Source organism: Eretmochelys imbricata, chromosome 11 (genome assembly GCF_965152235.1).
Source record: "Eretmochelys imbricata isolate rEreImb1 chromosome 11, rEreImb1.hap1, whole genome shotgun sequence".
NCBI lineage: Eukaryota > Metazoa > Chordata > Testudines > Cheloniidae > Eretmochelys > Eretmochelys imbricata.
Window position 1 is genome coordinate 14,860,821 of NC_135582.1, and position 20,565 is coordinate 14,881,385.

The 20,565-nt window shown below is 40.6% G+C and overlaps 1 protein-coding gene across 3 annotated transcripts in view; it reads left to right on the forward strand.

The window, feature by feature from the left end:
* Window positions 1-20,565, forward strand: part of CCDC93 (CCC complex scaffolding subunit CCDC93) — a 111,181-nt gene that overhangs the window by 9,044 nt on the left and 81,572 nt on the right. For all 3 annotated transcript variants that reach the window (XM_077829396.1, XM_077829397.1, XM_077829398.1), the window contains 2 exons: window positions 10,836-10,934; window positions 12,575-12,631. In XM_077829396.1, coding sequence (XP_077685522.1) covers window positions 10,836-10,934; window positions 12,575-12,631 — 156 coding nt within the window. The remainder of the gene's footprint in view (window positions 1-10,835; window positions 10,935-12,574; window positions 12,632-20,565) is intronic.

Below are 20,565 nucleotides of genomic sequence, written 5' to 3' on the forward strand. Positions count from 1 at the left end.
GTGGTGGTCAGGGGGCAGGGGTGTGGTTAGGGGGTGGGGAAGTCAGGGGGTAGGGAACAGGGTGGTTGAATGGGGGCAGGAGTTCTGGGGGGCAGTCAAGAAGGAAGGGGGGTTGGATGGGGCGGCGGGGGGCAGTTAGGGGTGGGGGGGCCTGGAGGCAGTCAGGGGACAGAGTGGGGGGTGGATGGGGCAGGAGTGCCTGGGGGGCCATCAGGGAACAGGGGGGTTGGATGGGGCAGGGGTCCTGGGAGGGCTGTCAGGGGGCGAGAAGTCGGGGGGAGTCGGATGGGGGTGGGGGCCGGGCCATGCCTGGCTGTTTGGGGAGGCACAGCCTCCCCTAACAGGCCTTCCATACAGTTTCAGAAACCTGATGCGACTCAGGCCAAAAAGTTTTCCTACCCCTGGACTAGATGATCATAATGGTCCCTTCTGACCTTAAAGTCTGAGTCTTCACCACCTCACTGTGTTGTGACAGCTATGATAGATGGGGATATAACATGTTACAGTCTCAAGGGCTCATTGGCAGGGAATTCTGTAGCTAAAGTCCTACCAATGGAGATCAGAATGAGTCTGAGTCTCTCCGTTGTTTAGGGTTCAGTGTTTTTCTTGAAGTCTCCCGTTGAAAGGGATTGAAGCAAGAGCCTGACAAGCAGAAATGATGCGTTCTTTGGAATAAGCGCATCTATGTGTGCTTAGATGTTGCTGTGACGAGTGCATTAGAAATGCATAGATAAGGAAAAATAGATCTTGTTCTGGAAGGAGTGATTAGGATTGAAATATTTCAACTCCCCCACCAGTACTTGGCCAAATTTGTACCAACACCCCACTCATAGACCCATGGTTGTAGTATCACACCCAATACTGTTGTCCATACAGTTTTGCATTCCTTTGTTAACCCTCTACTTCCAGTTGTTTGACAACACGATTGCGTCACCTTAAACTTGATCTGTTGTTCAGGCTGTCAGCTGAACCCAATGTTAAAATCTATTTCACTGATTTGTGTGCGTATTTAAATGTCAAAAATAGATTTTGTTGGTTCTGTGTTTCACTGGCATGTTGTCCTTAGTGAGCAGCTGTTGGGGTGAGGGTACATATTTTCAGCTGAGCCCTGGAAAATGGAAGATTTATGGTGGAAAACCTAAGCCCAAACTGTGGCAGCATCCACATGGTACAGAGGTGGTTGATGAGCCTGTAGTTATCAGTTCTGGCAATTGGAGATTTGGGGTTACGTCCCTGACCGTCTTGGCTAATAGCCATTAATGCATCTATCCTCAATGAATTTATCTAATTCTTTTTGACCCCAGTTATACTTTTGGCCTTCACAACATCCCCTGGCAACAAGTTCCACGGGTTGAATGTGCGTTGTATGAAGAAGTACTTCCTTCTGTTATAAACCTGCTATCTGTTAATTTCATTGGGTGTTCGTGTGTTATATAAAGGGGTAAATAACACTTCCCTATTCACTTTCTCCTCACCGTTCATGATTTTGTAGGCCTCTATCGTATACTCCCTTAGTTGTCTCTTTTATAAACTGAACAGACCCTGTCTTTTTAATCTCTCCTAATATGGAAGCTGTTCCATACCCCTAATCATTTTTGTTGCCCTGTACTTTTTCCAATTCTAATATATATTTTTTTAAGACGACTGACCAGAATTGCACCGCAGTATTCAAGGTATGAATGTACCGTGGATTTATACAGTGGCATTCTGATATTTTCTGTCTTATCTATCACTTTTCTAATGGTTCCTAAGATCTCTTTCTTGAATGGTAATAGCTAAAATAGACCTCATCATTTTGTATGTATAGTTGGGATTATTTTTTCCAATGTGCATTATTTGCACCCATCTGCCATTTTGTTGCCCAGTCATCCAGTTTTGTCAGATTCCTTTGCAACTCTTTGCAGTCAGCTTTGGACTTAACTAGCTAGAGAATTTTGTATCATCTGCAAACTTTCCCACCTCACTGTTTATCCCCTTTTCCAGATCATTTATGAATATGTTGAACAGCACAGGTCCCAGTACAGATCCTTGGAGGACTCTGCTATTTACCTCTCTCCATTGAGAGAAGTGACCATTTATTCCTGCCCTTTGTTTCCTATCTTTTAACCAGTTTCTGATCCATGAGAGGATGTTCCTTCTTATCCAGTGACTTCTTAGTGCTGTTCTGACTTTTCCCCCAACATATCTTGTCTGATACATCTGTTCTTTCTATAGTTCCAATCAATTTGCCTGGTAGTGAAATCACACTTACTAGCCTCTAATTGCCAGGTATGCCTCTAGGGCCTTCTTAAAAATCAGCATTACATTAGCTACCCTCCAGACATCTGGTACAGAGGCTAATTTAAGCAATAGATTACATACCACAGTTATCAGAGTAACAGCCGTGTTAGTCTGTATTCACAAAAAGAAAAGGAGTACTTGTGGCACCTTAGAGACTAACCAATTTATTTGAGCATAAGCTTTCGTGAGCTACAGCTCACTTCATCGGATGCATGCTGTGGAAAGTGTAGAAGATCTTTTATACACACAAAGCATGAAAAAAATACCTCCCCCCACCCCACTCTCCTGCTGGCAATAGCTTATCTAAAGTGATCACTCTCCTTACAATGTGTATGAAAATCCAGTTGGGCCATTTCCAGCACAAATCCAGGTTTTCTTCTACAATTTCCACAGTATGCATCCGATGAAGTGAGCTGTAGCTCACAAAAGCTTATGCTCAAATAAATTGGTTAGTCTCTAAGGTGCCACAAGTACTCCTTTTTTTAATACCACAGTTAATTTACATATGTTTGGGTAATACATCTGTTTGTGAGAGCCAGTTCAGTCTTTTAGTACAGTTTCATTCCTTAATGATGGAATTACTGTTGCACCATCAACACAAGCAAGAGAGTAGTGTTTCATTCCATCTTTGGTCTAATCATAAAGCATTATGAGACTTTGGTCAACACAGCATAGAACTTCCTGTAGGATCAGAGCCTTATATACTAAGGAATAACCAATGTTACTCATGTCACTGAATGCGCTACTGGAAGGTACTTGGACACCAAGGTTGTTGTACCAATAAAATAAAAACCAGCAGGATCTTATTAAAGGGAAAAAAGGCAAAATACCACATTTATTGTGAATACAGAAAGAATCCTAGTAAGCAGTTAGTTATAGTTATAACACTCCATTCAATCTCATATTTATTCACACATTCATTCATATACACACGCACACACACACACACACACACAGGTTCTGCAAGGTTGTTATCATAGTTACCAGCCTTAGAGTTGCTCATGCCAAGCCACTGGCAAGGTGGCCTGGACATGAGGAGGGAGCAGGGCCTTGTCAGATGCTCATCTGATGCTCCTGGAAGTTGGTTTGCAGAATCAGACCCCCAAAGTTCTCATTTTTTAGAGTCTATTTTTATAGGAATTTCTTCCTATGCCAGTGTATGGGAATTGCTGCTTCATGCTGTTGCTGAATCAATCAGCAGATAGCACATTCCTGACGGCTCCAAGATGTTATCTTGTTCTTTGGTTCTCCCATTCTTGAGGCTGTTGGGTGGATACCAGTCTGCCCTCCGGGGGGTCCTCTGGTTATTTCCACTTGACGCCTTCTTCAGCCGATGGACACTGGATTCTTAGGCTGGCACCTCCCTGATCATTCAGTTATTATCCACACCAAGCATCCATCCACATACATCCTCTATCTCTATTTTAATCACAATTGTTAATACAACAAAAGGGCGGGGAGTCTCTGGGTGCTGTTTCTGTTGTTAGAGTATTACTTTGAGTCTCTCTCTCTGTGAATTGCTTTGAGAATAGACTCTGTCTTAGAATGTACTAACACAATTAGCAGCTTGCAAGTTTCACACATACAGGGAGAGAAACAGTACCAAAAACCAAGAGACCTCTTAATTAGTAATACCCTGGAATTTAAACTCTGGGGAATCAAACTCATTTGTGATTTTAATACAGAACTTCTTTAATATGATCCAACATAATCCCCCTTTTGACACTAAGATTTATAATCGTCAGTGTCACTTTCTATGTAACCTATTCAAGAGAAAGTACTGTGAGGCAATTTGAGTTTGTGATTCCAATTCATGCCACATACATGATCCTAGTGATGTATCTTTACTACAAGGTTCTGGGGCAACAGGCAAGGTGAGGCACACCCACTTTTGAGGAGTCCATTCGGTACAGCCTCTCGTGTCCAATAGCTTCCCTCCCTCCCCAGCCCACTGGCTCAAGGTCCAGGGTAGCCAAAAGGATCCCATGTGTAATATGGGGAATGGGTTAACCTTCAATACCTTTGCCTCCAGGGACTGTTGGTGTGCAATTTTGACAACAATTTCTCCCATTAACAAGTCGGGTTTACGGTACTAGAAACATATTGCATCCATTCATATTGATAAGTGTCAAACAATGATCTCTTTCTTTTTTTAACAAATGCATCAAACCCTTAATATTTCCCAATATGACCCAGAATATTTTGTGTTCCAAAGTAGCTAGTGCAAGTATCTGCATTTCAGTGCATCCCATAGCTATGGCTGTGTAGTTTCCTATTTCTAATATATTTTTTTTCTTATGGATAAGCCATGTGGTAGTATTAAGCCATTACTAAAGATTCCATCGGCCTTTTAGGTTACCCAGACCAATTTGGACCAAGTCTACATTGGCATGTATTTGTTTTTGTATCAGGCTGTCCTGTAGCTGGGACAGAAAGCTTAATTTATTTTTAAGTTCCTGCAGGTCTTCAGTATTTTTTTTTTTTAAACACACAACAGTGCTAGCAACAAGACAAAACACAAGACAAAACACAGAACACAATTTCTATTGTGACAGTAGATTCATGGTATTGGGTTGCTTTTCAGCTGGCAGCTTTTCCTGATTTTCTGAAAGACAAAAAGAACATGTTTCTACCCCTTTTGGGGTGGCAGATTATTGCTTAAAATATTTCTTTTACAAATACCCTTGCTGATTGCAGGCAAAACAGAGATATTGCCCCCATATTTTCCTGTTTTTGTTCTATAGGCAGGCCAGGTTTCAATGGCTTTTATCTTTTAAGGGTTATGGGGAAATTATCCCACTGTTTAGTCATTAAATCCCTGAGTTTTCCTTCTTATACAGCAGACCAAGTTTATAATGTTTTTCCTGCTGTGTTAAGCTTTAAGTTTTATTTACAGGTAATAACTGAGAAGCATCATTACCATACGACCTTAAAGGATTTTTCCAAAAATCATACACACTATACGTTGTTACAGGGATACTTATTATCATTAAATTTATTAAAATTGTCTTGTTATCCCATGCCTTTTATTTAGACAATTTGTTTGCTGACCAGGTGTGTCCTTTATCTGCAGCTCCTTTGTGCTGCTAGTTCTTTCCTTCCTTTATCATTTAGGTCATTTGCATTTTCACAGAAACTTCCTGCTTTTGGATTTAAAGCCATCAGCAGCTCAGAGACTCTATCTTAAAAGGGACACAATCAACTTTCACCAGAGTTTTGATTACTTTTAACTTCTGCTTCCAAAACACACAGCAATCTGAAAAAGAAAACCCAACCTATTGTGGCTCCCTTTAGAGCCCTAATAGCATTTTAATGAAGTAGCATGGTATGTTTGTATTTCTTTTGCCCTTCTACAATATACCCCGCACATGTTCTGGGGCAAATGCACATTCCTTCCATAGTTTAACTTCTATAACATTATCCAGATCCATTTTTACATAAGGTGTCACTATTTCTTTTTTTGCTTACAGAGTTTTCATGTACCTTTATCAAAGTGACAGTCTGATTACTCAGTGTTTCTAACATTGCTTCTTTTTGTTTTGTGCACCTCACCACTGCTGTTGCTTCAGAGAGGCACTGTCTTTTTTAAATTTTTTTTTTTACTACAACTCTCATCTGCTATTTTGTTACAAAAACAAACAAACAAACAAAAAACAAACAAACAAAAAGAATCCAAAAAATTTTTTTATATTCTCCTGATTTTGACTGCCCTGCTGCAGCCACAACTTAAAAACATTTTAAATTTTGTAAAGCATTGAGTTACCTTTTAAGGGTTAAATGCCAAATCCCAAAGCCAAACAACACTAATTACCTGTGTCTAGCAAAAAGGTCTGTCAGTTTTGCAACTTTGAATTAAAGAGTCAAATGGATTTTTAGTGGCATTATTTAAAACAAAAACAAAACTAACTGGTCCTTAGAACTTTACATATTTACACACACACAGACAGATACATACACGTTTTCTTTTCCTTAACATCCCTTCCACACTGCTCTGTTCTTTACATCTTACATTCCCTTTATACATTTGAGGCAGTTAAGTTCCAATAGAACCCTCTTATGTTCTTTTATCAAATTTGACTAAATTGTCCAGTCAAATGATTTTAATCAGATAGTTTATTTTTGCCTGGCTAATTTACAGACATTCCTTTGGAAGAGGGCCCATTTTTCTTTCAGAATGGCTGCAAAGAAACCAAGAATGCTCTTTCTCTAACACTTTTCCTTTTTAACATTTTCGGTTAAAAGTTGTTTGGGTGAAATACAAAGTTTAACTGCTTAATTCCCTCTAGCCTCTGCAGAGTTAACTTTTTTTTTTTTTTTACTCTCTTTTCTCTTTGTAATTATGCCTGGGGGTGCCGTACATAGGACCTTCTCCCCCTTTACCTGCCTCCCTCCAGCCTCTGCAGAGTTAACTTTTTCACTCTTTTTGTATTCCTGGAGTGCCTCTTTCACTATTTTCAGCTGGCTTTGGGTATTTGTAGCCAGCACCTTCCAATTGTCTGCTCCCTTTTCCATTTGTGCCTTTTCCTCTTTACATGAGGACAAGTGGAGGGAAGAATCCTTACATGCCTCCCACAACAACCAAATTGCTGCTGCATCTCTTTTGGCAGCACTAGAAGGTTTGTATATGAGGATATACTGAGCCAATCTATCCTCTAGGTCCGAAATAGTGCAGACATCAGCTAGGGCTTGTTTAGTCCAAGGACTGTGCCCAAATTTTTGAAGGATTTGTTTAAAAGGTGTAATTTCTTTAACAAAAGGTGAGGTTGGAGTTCCTTCTAACTCCATTCCTCCCTCTGGTACTGGCTTACCCTGTTTTCTTTTAAACATCTTAACATGGATATTTCAATCTCTTTGTCACTGCTGGTATTACTTAGCAAGTGACACAGCCTAGATTCTGAAATCATAGCTTAATGTATGCGTTTTTCCCCTGCTACCTTCCCAGAGGCCAGCAGGTCCGGTTAACCTATTTCTCCCTTCTACCTTCTCGGAGGCCAGCAGGTCCGGTTAACCTGTTCTTCCCTGCTACCTTCTTGGAGGCCAGCAGGTCCCCTGCTACCTTCTCGGAGGCCAGCAGGTCTAGTTTAATCTGTTTTCCCTGCTACCTTCTCGGAGGCCAGCAGGTCCGGTTTAATCTGTTTTTCCTGCTACCTTCTCGGAGGCCAGCAGGTCCCCTGCTACCTTCTCGGAGGCCAGCAGGTCTGGTTTAATCTGTTTTTCCTGCTACCTTCTCGGAGGCCAGCAGGTCACCTGCTACCTTCTCGGAGGCCAGCAGGTCACCTGCTACCTTCTCGGAGGCCAGCAGGTCACCTGCTACCTTCTCGGAGGCCAGCAGGTCACCTGCTACCTTCTCGGAGGCCAGCAGGTCACCTGCTACCTTCTCGGAGGCCAGCAGGTCACCTGCTACCTTCTCGGAGGCCAGCAGGTCACCTGCTACCTTCTCGGAGGCCAGCAGGTCTGGTTTAACCTAATAGAAATGCCTAGCTCACTAGAGCTGGCGGTGTGCACACCAATATTTACAATAACTGAGGTTTTTTTTTACCAATATTCCCCCTTTCGCAATTCTCCACCAAAATGTTGTACCAGTAAAATAAAAACCAGCAGGATCTTATTAAAGGGGAAAAAGGCAAAATACCACATTTATTGTGAATACAGAAAGAATCCTAGTAAGCAGTTAGTTATAGTTATAACATTCCATTCAATCTCATATTTATTCACACATTCATTCATATACACACGCACACACACACACACAGGTTCTGCAAGGTTGTTATCATAGTTACCAGCCTTAGAGTTGCTCATGCCAAGCCACTGGCAAGGTGGCCTGGACATGAGGAGGGAGCAGGGCCTTGTCAGATGCTCATCTGATGCTCCTGGAAGTTGGTTTGCAGAATCAGACCCCCAAAGTTCTCATTTTTTAGAGTCTGTTTTTATAGGAATTTCTTCCTATGCCAGTGTATGGGAATTGCTGCTTCATGCTGTTGCTGAATCAATCAGCAGATAGCACATTCCTGATGGCTCCAAGATGTTATCTTGTTCTTTGGTTCTCCCATTCTTGAGGCTGTTGGGTGGATACCAGTCTGCCCTCCGGGGGGGGTCCTCTGGTTATTTCCACTTGACGCCTTCTTCAGCCGATGGACACTGGATTCTTAGGCTGGCACCTCCCTGATCATTCAGTTATTATCCACACCAAGCATCCATCCACATACATCCTCTATCTCTATTTTAATCACAATTGTTAATACAACAAAAGGGCGGGGAGTCTCTGGGTGCTGTTTCTGTTGTTAGAGTATTACTTTGAGTCTCTCTCTCTCTGTGAATTGCTTTGAGAATAGACTCTGTCTTAGAATGTACTAACACAATTAGCAGCTTGCAAGTTTCACACATACAGGGAGAGAAACAGTACCAAAAACCAAGAGACCTCTTAATTAGTAATACCCTGGAATTTAAACTCTGGGGAATCAAACTCATTTGTGATTTTAATACAGAACTTCTTTAATATGATCCAACAAGGTGAAGAGGTTGGTATAAGAACCTATAGAGAATGTTATTTTTTTGGACACATGGCTTAGATGACCAAGAAATAGGCCGAGCAGGGTAATTCATTATTATTTTCTTAGTATTAGATTCTTAAATCTCATTGAATATTATATGAAAGGTGGGTTAGTGTACAAAGATGTCCTTATGATGTTCCATCAAGTATTGGCATCATTTCTAAATCTAAGACACTGTGTAGATGTCATGCTGTCTGGACTGGCTCACGACCATGGCTGCCTCAGGATAGACTGTCAAAAGCAGGATAGATGCCCCAAACTGGTAGTATGTTCTATAATTATATTTCACCAATCCAGTAACAAATGTGAACTCCTGAAGTATAATCATCTTATAATGGAGTCGCAGACAGTCCCTTTAGACACTGCAGTCTATCTTGCCACCCAGGCAAGCTGTATTATGTGATAAATGGTCACTTAAACCAAAAATCACAAATATTCCAGGTTACACCCAGTCCCAAGATCTCACACCAAAGACAATGCTGGTAGCCAATTCTATAGTAAACTAAGTGTATTAGGTAGGAAAAAAAAAATGAGTTATTGAGAGGTTAAAGCAGGTAAAATATATGTACAGGTAAGTCAGTCTGTAATTCCAAAGACATAGTAATCTGCCAGTTTCCCAAAAGTCTAGTTATAATCCCTGCATTCTAGGTATTTGGGGGGAAGAATATAGAGAATGTGTTTCAGGAACTGTTTTGTATAAAAAGCTAAAACATTCTAGTCACTAGCTTGATGTTTTGTGGTTAAACTGTCCCACATAGGTTTCTTAGGTTTTATTTTATATTTTGCTTTTTGGACTGAGATTGAGTGAAAGCTAAATATTTGAATTAAAAAATAAATCAATCCAGCCAAAATTCCAATGAATATTTCTAGTAATTGTGTTGACTTCCTTGGCTCGTTCTAAATCAATTTTGACAATTGGCTTTTCATCTTGGGTGGGAGAGGCAATGGGATTTTGAACTCAGCATTTTTTCAGTAATTATCACTGATTTGGAAAATCCATGAGAATAAATGTACAGTGAGAATTAAAAAAGTTCTTAGTGAAATAGCTGACATGAATATATGGGACAAACCATATGTGACTATATCTAGTTCTGCAATGCATTGTTGTACAAACAGTGTTGCTCAAAAATGTGCTAGGTGTCTCAGAAAACCTAGAAAGACGGTCATTGCCTAAAGGAATTTACAAACTAAGGCTCTGGTTCTGCATTGTGATTTACTCTGGAGGACTGCTGCACCTACACAGAGACCTGTTAAAGTCAATGATAGGATCAGGGCAGTCACTCTGTCCCCACTCGTTCAGTCATGCTTGTCTGTAGGAAGTCCACGCGACTGCTGTTAGCAAATGTCTCCAATAGCCAGAAATGGGACACTGGATGGCGAAGACTCTGTGTTACTACAGAGAATTCTTTCCCAGGTGAGTCTTGTCCACATGCTCAGGGTTTATCTGATCACCATATTTGGGGTTGGGAAGGAATTTTCTCCCAGATCAGGTTTGCAGAGACGGGAGGGTGGGAGCGTTCCGCCTTTCTCTGTAGTGTGGGGCACAGGTCACTTGCTGGTTTGAGCTAGAGTAAATGGTCAATTTTCTGTAGCTTTAAGTCTTTTAAATCAAGATTTGAGGACTTCAGTGACTCAGAGGTTATGGGCCTATTACAGGAGTGGGTGACTCAGGTTCTGTGGTCTGCGATGTGCAGGAGGTCAGACTAGATGATCATGATGGTCCCTTCTAGCCTTAAAGTCTGTGGGGTGTGGGAAGGCCTGGGTTACAGACACAGTATGTATGTTACTTAGTTTATGACCTCTCTTGTTGGTTCTGTTGAGTTTTTAATATGTACAAAAATAGGGAAGATGAAGATAATAAAATGGCTAATGTTATTGAGCTATTTATGGAGTAAATCATTGAGTTGTCACATGTCCACAAAAACTGAGTTTTGAAATATTTGTTTCACAAACAAAAATACTTAGAAATAAGTTGTTGAATAATAGTATCAATTTTTTCTTTAGTGGCTGGTGAAACGTGCAATAGAAACTAGAGAAGAAATGGGAGACTATATTCGCTCCTATTCCATATCCCAGTTTCAGAAAACTCGTAGTTTACCAGAGGTAAGACCTAGCTAAAGCTTTTTGTTTTCTCTTAAAATATGTCTGTACATACGTGGAGCTTTCTCCTCAGCTGCTGTAAATCTTTGTACCTGCATTGAAGTTGATAAAACTGTGCTGATTTATCTTAGCTAAAGATCTGGCCATGATTTTTAGTCTATAACTGGATGGGTCTAACTATGAGGATTACTGTTAGAAAAGCAAGTAAACACCAGAATCCAAATTGAAGGTCCATCTGCGTATATCAGAAGGAGAGGAATCCTTGTTGACCCCAAATGGTTCATAAGTATGATTTTATCAGCCTTCGCCTAGAGCCACCTCTATCTCTGTTTCAACCCGGAAAGTGACAATATCAAATTGTTATGGTTGCAACAGCTCTGGGCAAAATATCTCTGATAATTCTGGTCATATTAGCCTGGAGGTTGAGATATGTAATATGTCCTTTTCTGAACAAATCCATTGAGACTAGTTCTCTGTAGGTACATTAGTTATCTTCACAAAGGCTCATAGAAATGAAATACTAAGGCGTTTACCGTTGTGTAGCAGACTATTTTTGCTTAAACTGTGGAGCAGAATTCTAGTGTGATGGGCTGATTTGCTGTGCAATCCCTTTTTATTTCTCTGAGGTTGTGAAACTACATCTCTGAATATGTAACTGAAAACTTTATACCCTCTTGCCCATGTTCCCCTACTTTTCAGCGGAACTTGTTATGCAATTATAGTATTCAATTGCATTGTCTTTGAAGAAGTATGAGTTTACAAACATCAAGATACATCTTTCACTTGCTCATTTTAATTGGTTGTCTGAGGTTAGTGTTTTGTTGTCTTTCCATAGACCATTTGTGCTAGGAATATTATGGACATCTAGAGTTAGACCTCCTTTTCCATTCTGGGGAGATGCAATTGCTATATCAGGTTTGGTTTGGTTAACCAGTGAGACTGCTGATGCAGACTTGCATATGTCTGAAATTTTCAGAGGCCACTAAGGGAGTTAGGTGCACAAATCCCATTGATGTTCATTCAGAGTTGGACTCCTGAACCCCATAGCTTCCTTTGATCATGCTGGATGAGTGGTAACAAAAGAGAGATTAAAAATCTCAAATGTCTAAACTACAATGATAGATTCACTTCCTTAAATAGCTGTGTTTTGAATACAGAATTGTGAGAGGAAGGATGGTCCAATGGCTAGGATGATAGGCTGCAACTGGGGATACCTGGTTTCAATTCCCTGCTCTGTTACAGATACAGACTTCCGATGTGACATTAGGCAAGTCACTGAGCCTCTCTCTGCCTTAGTATCCTCATTAAAATGGAAATAATAAAGCTGACAACCCTCCTTCCCAAACTGAAATCTAAATATTTATTGAAACACTTATTTTCCTCTGCAATAAGTCCATGTTAATTTGCACTGCAATTTCACCAAGGGTCCCCAGTCTTGGGTAGGACCCCATTGTACCAAGTGCTATACACATGCAGAGCAAACAGACTGTTGATGCAATTGTAGAGTTAAGTGTACTTAACTGAATAATTGAGCAGCTCATTTAGGAACCAGTTTACAAGTCTGCTTGCTAAATGCATTAGTGTTGTTGAAGGTTAAGCTCAATTTTTTTGGTTTTTAATTGTGTCAATTAATTGTCTTGCAGGATGACGAGTTTATGCAACGGAAAGAGAAGGCTATGAAAACAGTTACCAATATCTTTGTAAGTATAATATATTGAGCTTTTATGATCAAGCTTCAAGACCTTTTTGTGAATAATGAAATGTGATATTTAATTCTAATTAATGCAACTGCTATTGGGTTTTCTCATGAGGAGGTCCCAATTAGGTGCTGCATGTCAGATCTCGTTCTCAGAAAGGGTCATAGATGCCAACATGTCACATTAGAAATCTTTAGGTGTATAATCCACCACCGGCATATCAGTTGCTGCTGCAGGGAGTCTCTCTTTCCATGCCATCAGACAAAAATCACAAAATGGCACATACACCATTAAAACTCTAGGAAACTAAAACATTCATTTGAAACTGTCAGAAACAGGAATAATTTACCCTTAACATGAACTAAAATGGAAACAAGACCCGGAAATTAAATGTATTAAAACGAATTTAAATCTCAAAACTTGTTTACAATGTAACTACTTGCTATAACTAACAACCAAAATATGAGCACTACCTGCAAGTTATGCCTACTAGGCAATATTTTTTCCTTGGTGCATTCAAGCTCTTGAGAGCCAATAGTCTTTTCTTTTCCTCCCTCTTTAAACATATAGCTTCTAACCCTTCAGATGTCAAAACTGAAAAGGAAGCTGCTGTTATCAGAAACCATGTTAGTGCAAATAATGTTACGAATCAGATAATGCCACCAGGGATTAGTATATCGTATACTTTAATTGTCATTCTGTCTTACCTGAATTAAAATGTCTAGATAGCAGGTAGGCATCTCTGTGCTCTTGTTTGCTGAACAATTTGTGCTCTAATCTGATGATCCATTTACTTTCAAAATCAGCAATTTGCTTCACTTGTCCTTGATGCTCTCTGTAAATTCATAGGCCAAATTTTTGAAAAATGACTAGTGATTTTGGTGACCTCATTTTTGGGGTATTCAAATAAACCCTGCAGAGAGGCCTGATCTTCAGAAAATGGTAAGTACCTGCCCTCTGGGGAGGAAAAAAAAATAAAAAAAATTCCCCATTAAGGTAGGTGGAGCTGGGTACCCAGAAATGGATGACCCCCAAAATGACAGTCAGCTTTGAAATTCTTGTCTGTAAATTTTAAGGCCACTATGATGATCTAGTTGGTTGCCTGAATAAAACAGACCAAAGCACTTCACACAGTAATTCCTGCTGCATTGATGGGAATTATTCTTCCCTGCTACATAAGTCAACATTTCTGAGGCAAATAAGAAGTGGTTAAACTAGAGCATATATTTTAGGAGGGGATCCAATCTAGATTAAAAATCTCGAAATGGTGGTCAATGTATCACTTCCCTTGACAGTCTGTTCCATGGTTAATTACCCTCCCTGTTAAAAATGTTAATTACATTCTGTCTAAATTGACCCCTCATCTTTCTTTGAACTACTAGCTGTTATTATGGTGACCCTTTGAGTAACTCCACTCCAATAGTCCGTACTTCATATGAAGCTGGAAATTAACTTACCTTTCTATTTTAGGTTTGCTCTTTTGCATTTGCATACTCTGATAACATTGCTTCTGTTGCATAAGGGATGCAATCTTCGTTTATCAGCCGCATCACCTAAATTAAAGAGGTGCTGCCTTGCTGTGAGGCAGACTCCACTGAATGCATCCGATGAAGTGAGCTGTAGCTCACGAAAGCTTATGCTCAAATAAATTGGTTAGTCTCTAAGGTGCCACAAGTCCTCCTTTTCTTTTTGCTGATACAGATTAACACGGCTGCTACTCTGAAACTTGTAATGTGTCACACATCACTTCCCCCTCTAAATCCATTGAACTTTCACCTGTTTTTCAAAGTTGTCCTAAATTACAAAAATATTTATCATTAGAAGAGTTTGTCCAATCTCAGCCATAGTTTGCTTTTGTTTCTTCAGTAAAATCATAATGCTGGATGTATGATTTTGGTCACCAGTACAAAGAAGTGGTGGTGATTTAAAAAAAACAAACAAAAAAAACCAACCTGGATTGATGCTGACGAAGCAGTTGGGTTTTAGTGGCTACATTGCCTGCTGTTCAGTCTCCTCCTCTGAGGAGCTTCCTGCTTTTGTATATGCCCCTCAGCAATTGAAGCACAGCTGCATTGGCATAGTCCCTGCCATGAAATAGTAGCCATACATCATCCCTTTATACTTCTCTCCCTTCTGGTCATCCTAATTTATCCACAGAAGATCAACAGAACACCCCTAATGAGGCTGATCCACAGAACAGGGTTCCTACTTATGCTATCTTAATTTCATTGCCATACATCTGCATAGTACATCCAGTTCAGGATCCTCCATCCCAACAGATTCCATTCCTTTTCCCCTTCCCATTCAGACTGAAGACTAGATTCCTGCCTGAACTGAAATCCCAGCAACTGGGATTCCAGAATGTTGCTTCCAGAAACTTGGAATGTCCTCAGTGGTCATAGACCTTGATGTGATGGCAGCAACCTAGTGGTGGCGATGCACACTTTGTCTCACTTCTGCTTCTCGGTCTGCAGACTTCACAGGCAGGATAGAACTGGACCATGCATCTCTGTTTTTTGTAGATTGCAGGGAATGCTGGTTTGTGGAAAGAGGCAAATCCAAGTCTCTTCCCCCCCCCCCCCCCCCCCCGTTTATCCGGAGGCTGGGTATTCCTAATATATAGGTTTGGAAGGAATAGATTTTTATTGGCCAACATCAGTAAATGTTGACGTCACCTAATATACACAGATTAAAAAAATATTTCCATCAATGATGACAGAAACTTACAAATAGAGTAAGAAAAATGCTGCTTTAGAATTAATAGTTTGATTTAAGGATATTTATTTTGTGGTTTTTGACATGTGATGTTGACCATTGTGTTCTAACAGTTGTGGAGCTTTAACTTTTTGACTTTCAACATGTACTAACATTATATAATTATTGTTTGACCTCCCATTGTATCCTGCAACTCTGAAAATTTAAATAAATAAAAATATTAAAGCATAAAAATGAACATTGATCACCCCAAAATTCTAAAAAAATAAACAAAAATCAAATTCTGCCAAGCGTTTTTTTGTAGATAAGATTCAGTTGTTAGACCTTGTATTGGTTCTCCACTTTCTCACACTAACTCGAATAAGTTGGAAGACTTTTAACTTCTTATCTAAAAATATTCAAGAAATAGAGGAGGAAGGGGTCTTAGTCAACCATGTTTTATAATTGCTGAAACAATTATAAAAAATATAGTTGGACAAAGGTTTTTTTTAATATGAATGGCCTGTATTACCTTTTCCCCCCATCTTTGTTCCAGGATGAATTTTCCTATAGATATCATGGACACCTGTTAAACATTTTAAGGAAGCTTATGATCTTGTTAATTGCTTTAGAAAAGACCCAAATGAAGTGCTGAAGCAGCTCAACTTGAGCATCTTCTCAAAAGGAAAACTTGTCTTGTCTTGTTGTTGTTCTTTCCTCTCCTGCTTCCAGCCCCCACCCCCCACCAATACTGTTTACCCAGTATAAATACATCAGACCACCTATGGCACCTGTCTTGCACTTGTGTTGACTGCACATCAGCGTTTGCTGACTTTCTTAGCTTTCCCAAGGTTTATGCTACCCAACTGGTGGTCAGATTGCACATGGAAAGTTTAATTCTCTTACTGGGAACATTGAAATTACAGTCTTGGCTCAAACATGGGTGGACTTTGGATTTCAAACTATTCTCTAAGAAAAAAACCCGTATGTTTCCACAGGTAAAGAGCATTGTGAGCTTTACCTTGGCTGTTCCTTTGAAATCCCAGAGGTTTGGTAGGTTTCCTGTTCTAGGACACTGATCGATGAAGTCCCCAGTCTTGATCTGCTTGGACACCAGGCAGGATATGCAGCACTAACTCTGGGAAAGTGCTGGACACTCTGGATGTTAGGTCACCCAGGGCTAAATATACAGTGAGTAAATATACTTGTTTGTTCTTGGTGACAAAGGAGTAAATACTCTTTTATAATGTAGAATCTGCAAGCTCTTCTCCACTAGATTATAGATAACTGCCGTGTTTTAATTTTTGGAGTTAAATGATAGTGCATCTTCACTTTATTGACATGAGTTAGGACAGGCCCATGGTATTCCCTTGAAGGGAGAACCACCACCACATCCGCTGAATCCTGGTGGTATAGGTTCCATGCTAGCTCAGAATAAGCCATTAAAAGAGAATATTAGGGATTGCCTACCTCTGGATTGGAGGTGGGTGAATTTTGTACCAGCTCCAGCCCCACACAGGACATACACACACACACAGGCTGCTCCCTGTGTATCACCTTTAATGTTGATTCCACCTTAACATTTTCTAGCATACTGTCTTTTCCAGTTACCCATGGTAGGATGCAGTTTGTGCATTTGCGCAAACACCCCTCCTTCTCAAAGCTAACACTAATCTGAAATACACAGGCCCTTTCCTTTTCAAAGTGAGCAGGAAATTGTGATCTAGAAATCAATTTGGTGCTGGTATTGTCCCCATGGATTGCATAGTACAACATGCATGTTCAACATGCAGTATGGATTCTTACTAGTAGAACATAAGACCATGCTGATTTATAGTAGTAGTGGGTCCACAATGCAGAATACCTAGCAGAAATCCTGAGGAAAGAAACCACCAGTTTACTTTAGCATTAGAATTTATAATGCTGTATATCTCCATAGGGAGAACTTAATCACCAAGGTTTTTTTGTTTGATTTAACAAAACCTCAAATCATCAGGTAAGAGCCATTAAGAATTTATTCTGTGCACTTGACCCTCAGCTCCATATTTCTTACCTTTAAAATTACATAGTTTTTAATCAGAGTAGACCAAGCTGAGCTGCAACGAGAATAAAAAATAGACTTCAGATTGTTCTAAAGTAAGTACTTTTTTGTTTAATATTAAAATAATGCAGCATATCAGTCATCTCATAATTATTTCAAATATTTCAATTCCATGTATAACATGAGCTAGAAAATCTACCCACTCCTGAGGCACTAATTTAAGTAGTCGCTGATCTGAAGCCCTGGGGCTAATTAGATATCTTTAGTTTTCTGGTGCTCTCATCATTGTGTTGTATTCAAGTGCATTGCAGAAAAATGTGCAATGTAGATATTTTATAAGGACTAGGTATATAGTGCTATTTTCTCCTAGGATTTCCACGCATACCTTTTCCTCTCCTTCTTGCCACCTGTGACAATGATTCTGAAAGGCCCCTTTACCTTTACAGGTCTTTTTTTGTTCGTTTTTCTGTTGTCAAGAACTGACCATGTCTGACATAGATAATTCAAAGAGCTCTCCTTTTTTTCACCTGCTCTGTTTTGGACTCTCCCAACACATTGTTAGACTCAAAAGTTTTTGAAAGTCCTTGTCTGAGAGTCAAGGCAGTTATGGTCCTATTGAAGTAATTGCTGCTTTTTGGACACCTAAAGAGCCACAGTATATAGAAATGCCTTCTTCCAAAATTCAAAGCCCCATAATCTCTGAGACGTAGTGAGGCTGATCAATGCTTTAGTCACTCTCGGACTAGACTCGTGCAATATGGTTTTGCCACCCTATCAGTGCTAGCCAGTTGCAATACATACATGATTCGAATACAGCTCCGTGAACTAGCTGTGAACTGACATGAGGAGAGAACATTTTGCTGCTCTCAGTAGTTGGTGCATATGTATTAGGAGAGAGGTAGGTCATCCAAAACTCCTCAACTATCTGCTCTATTTATAAACTGTCTCCCATTGTGCTGTCTAGCACATTTGACTATAGTCCCCCATCTTGATGTCTTTCCCTGTGTGAGATCGCCTTTCTTGCAATTAGGAACCATCTGGAATGCTCCTGCCAGATTGGGGCTATCCAGATGATTTAGCTTAGGTGTATCTGTGCGTCAGCCAGCTTGTTTTTGGTTCAGTTCCAGCAATGATATCTAAATTTGCTGCTACAGACCGTTTAATCAGTGATTTATCTTTAAGAACATGCACCCAGAAACAGTGGTGATGGGAGCCATGCAAAATACTGTGATGAAATAAATTCCCATCTCCCAAGGATTGACTGCCCCCATTTTGCAAAGAAACCAACCTTCTTAAGAGAGTCTTTCAACTCCAAGGCCCTACTTTCTGATGGTTGCAAGCTGAGCATCATAGAATATCAGGGTTGGAAGGAATCTCAGGAGGTCATCTAGTCCAACCCCCTGCTCAAAGCAGGACCAATCCCCAGTTTTTGCCCCAGATCCCTAAATGGCCCCCTCAAGGATTTTGCCCCAGATCCCTAAATGGCCCCCTCACAACCTTGGGTTTATCTCCTGTACTGAGTCCTGTTGAGTCTCATGATTGTCCTTGCTATTGATACCACAGTCAGGGCAGGATCTCATGATTCTCTTGACTGTCGTAAGACAGCTTCCTTGCAGTGAGGCAAGGGGTTTCAGCGGTGCCCTGACTCTGAAGCACAACCAAAACTGTTCCCTTGGTGCATTTTCAAGGTATTGTGTCTCCCAGTTAGCCCCATTCAGCCTCTAAGATGTCTGGTGAAGTCCTGAATTAATCTTTTAATTACTTGGTTCTTTTTTGGTCATTGGAATTTAGATTTTGTGTAACGCACTCAAACTGGTTGGTGGGAGGTACGTCACCTTGTCCAGCCTACCTTTCCGTTTTCTGGATTTAAATCTGTTTGTAAATAGCTGAATGTATTGAGGGATGCAGGACAGCTGATATAGTGCTGACCTCAGCTTCAGCTCCTCTAGAATCTCATCCTAATTTATAATTATATGCATCCAGTTTGCTATCCCTTTCCCTGGGCACACCAGTCAGCATGTTCAGTTAATGGGAGCCTCACTAACCCCTACACCACTTGATCTGTCATCAGCCTTTCAACATTGCTGGTCACAAAGTCACTTTTCTGCCATCTGTCAGACTTTGCTGGGATGGATGGAGTCACATTAGGCTGGCTTCACTAATAGCACCCTGTCGCTCAGTCCCCCATTCCTCCTCTCCCATCCTAATGGTCATTGAGCATATGTGTGAAACCAGTGGCTACACTTGAGAGCTTACAGCAGCTGAGCTGCACACACTCTGTGTACCTGCGCTAAGCCAATTGGAGAGCTCTCCCATCAACTTAATTCATTCACTCCCAATGAGCGGCGGCAGGTATGTTGGTGGGAGAGCTGCTACAGTCACTACATCTTAAGTCGACATAAATTATGTTGCTCGGCATAAATTAGCCACTCCCCTGAGTGACATTACGTATATCCTGACTTAAGCACTGGTATGTCAGCATAAATAATATCGCTCGGGGTGGTGGTGGCTTATTTACACCACTGAGTAACATAACTTATGTCGACTTAAGCTGTAGCGTAGCCATAGCCTGAGAGATTTAATGGATAACACCACCGTTGTCATGCTCATGGTACCAGTCCCCTTCACTTCAAGCACAGATTCTCTTGTCTTCATGCTGTCTCAGTACTGAGTGAAATTGGAGCCTTGATGCAGCCGGTTCAGGCTAAATCCAGACTAGACAGAGATGGTGCTAGCAGAAAACACTTTGAGTAACTGATGGAGGTTATTACTTCACCCTCTGTTGTGAGCATCATCTGTCTGGCAGTCAAGGCAGTTATATTCCTATTGAAGTAGTTGCTGCTTTTGGACACCTAAAGAGCCAAAGTGTATAGAAATGTCTTCTTCCAAAATTCGAAGCCCCATAATTTCTGAGACTTAGTGAGGCTGATCAATGCTTTAGTCACTCTCAGACTAGACCCCTGCAATATGCTTAACTGGGGCTGACTGTATGGGCCATGTGGCACTACAGTGGGTCACTCTGCCCCTTAAATGGAATGAACTTAGATGGAGAGAGTACATCATACTGGTACTTCACAGTCCGCACTGACTACCTCTACAGTTCCAGACCCAGCCTGAGATACTGCTCTTGATTCCCAAATCCCTTTGCTTGGACCCATCTCAGTGACCGCCTTTCCTTCTATGGCCGTCCATGGCAGCTGTG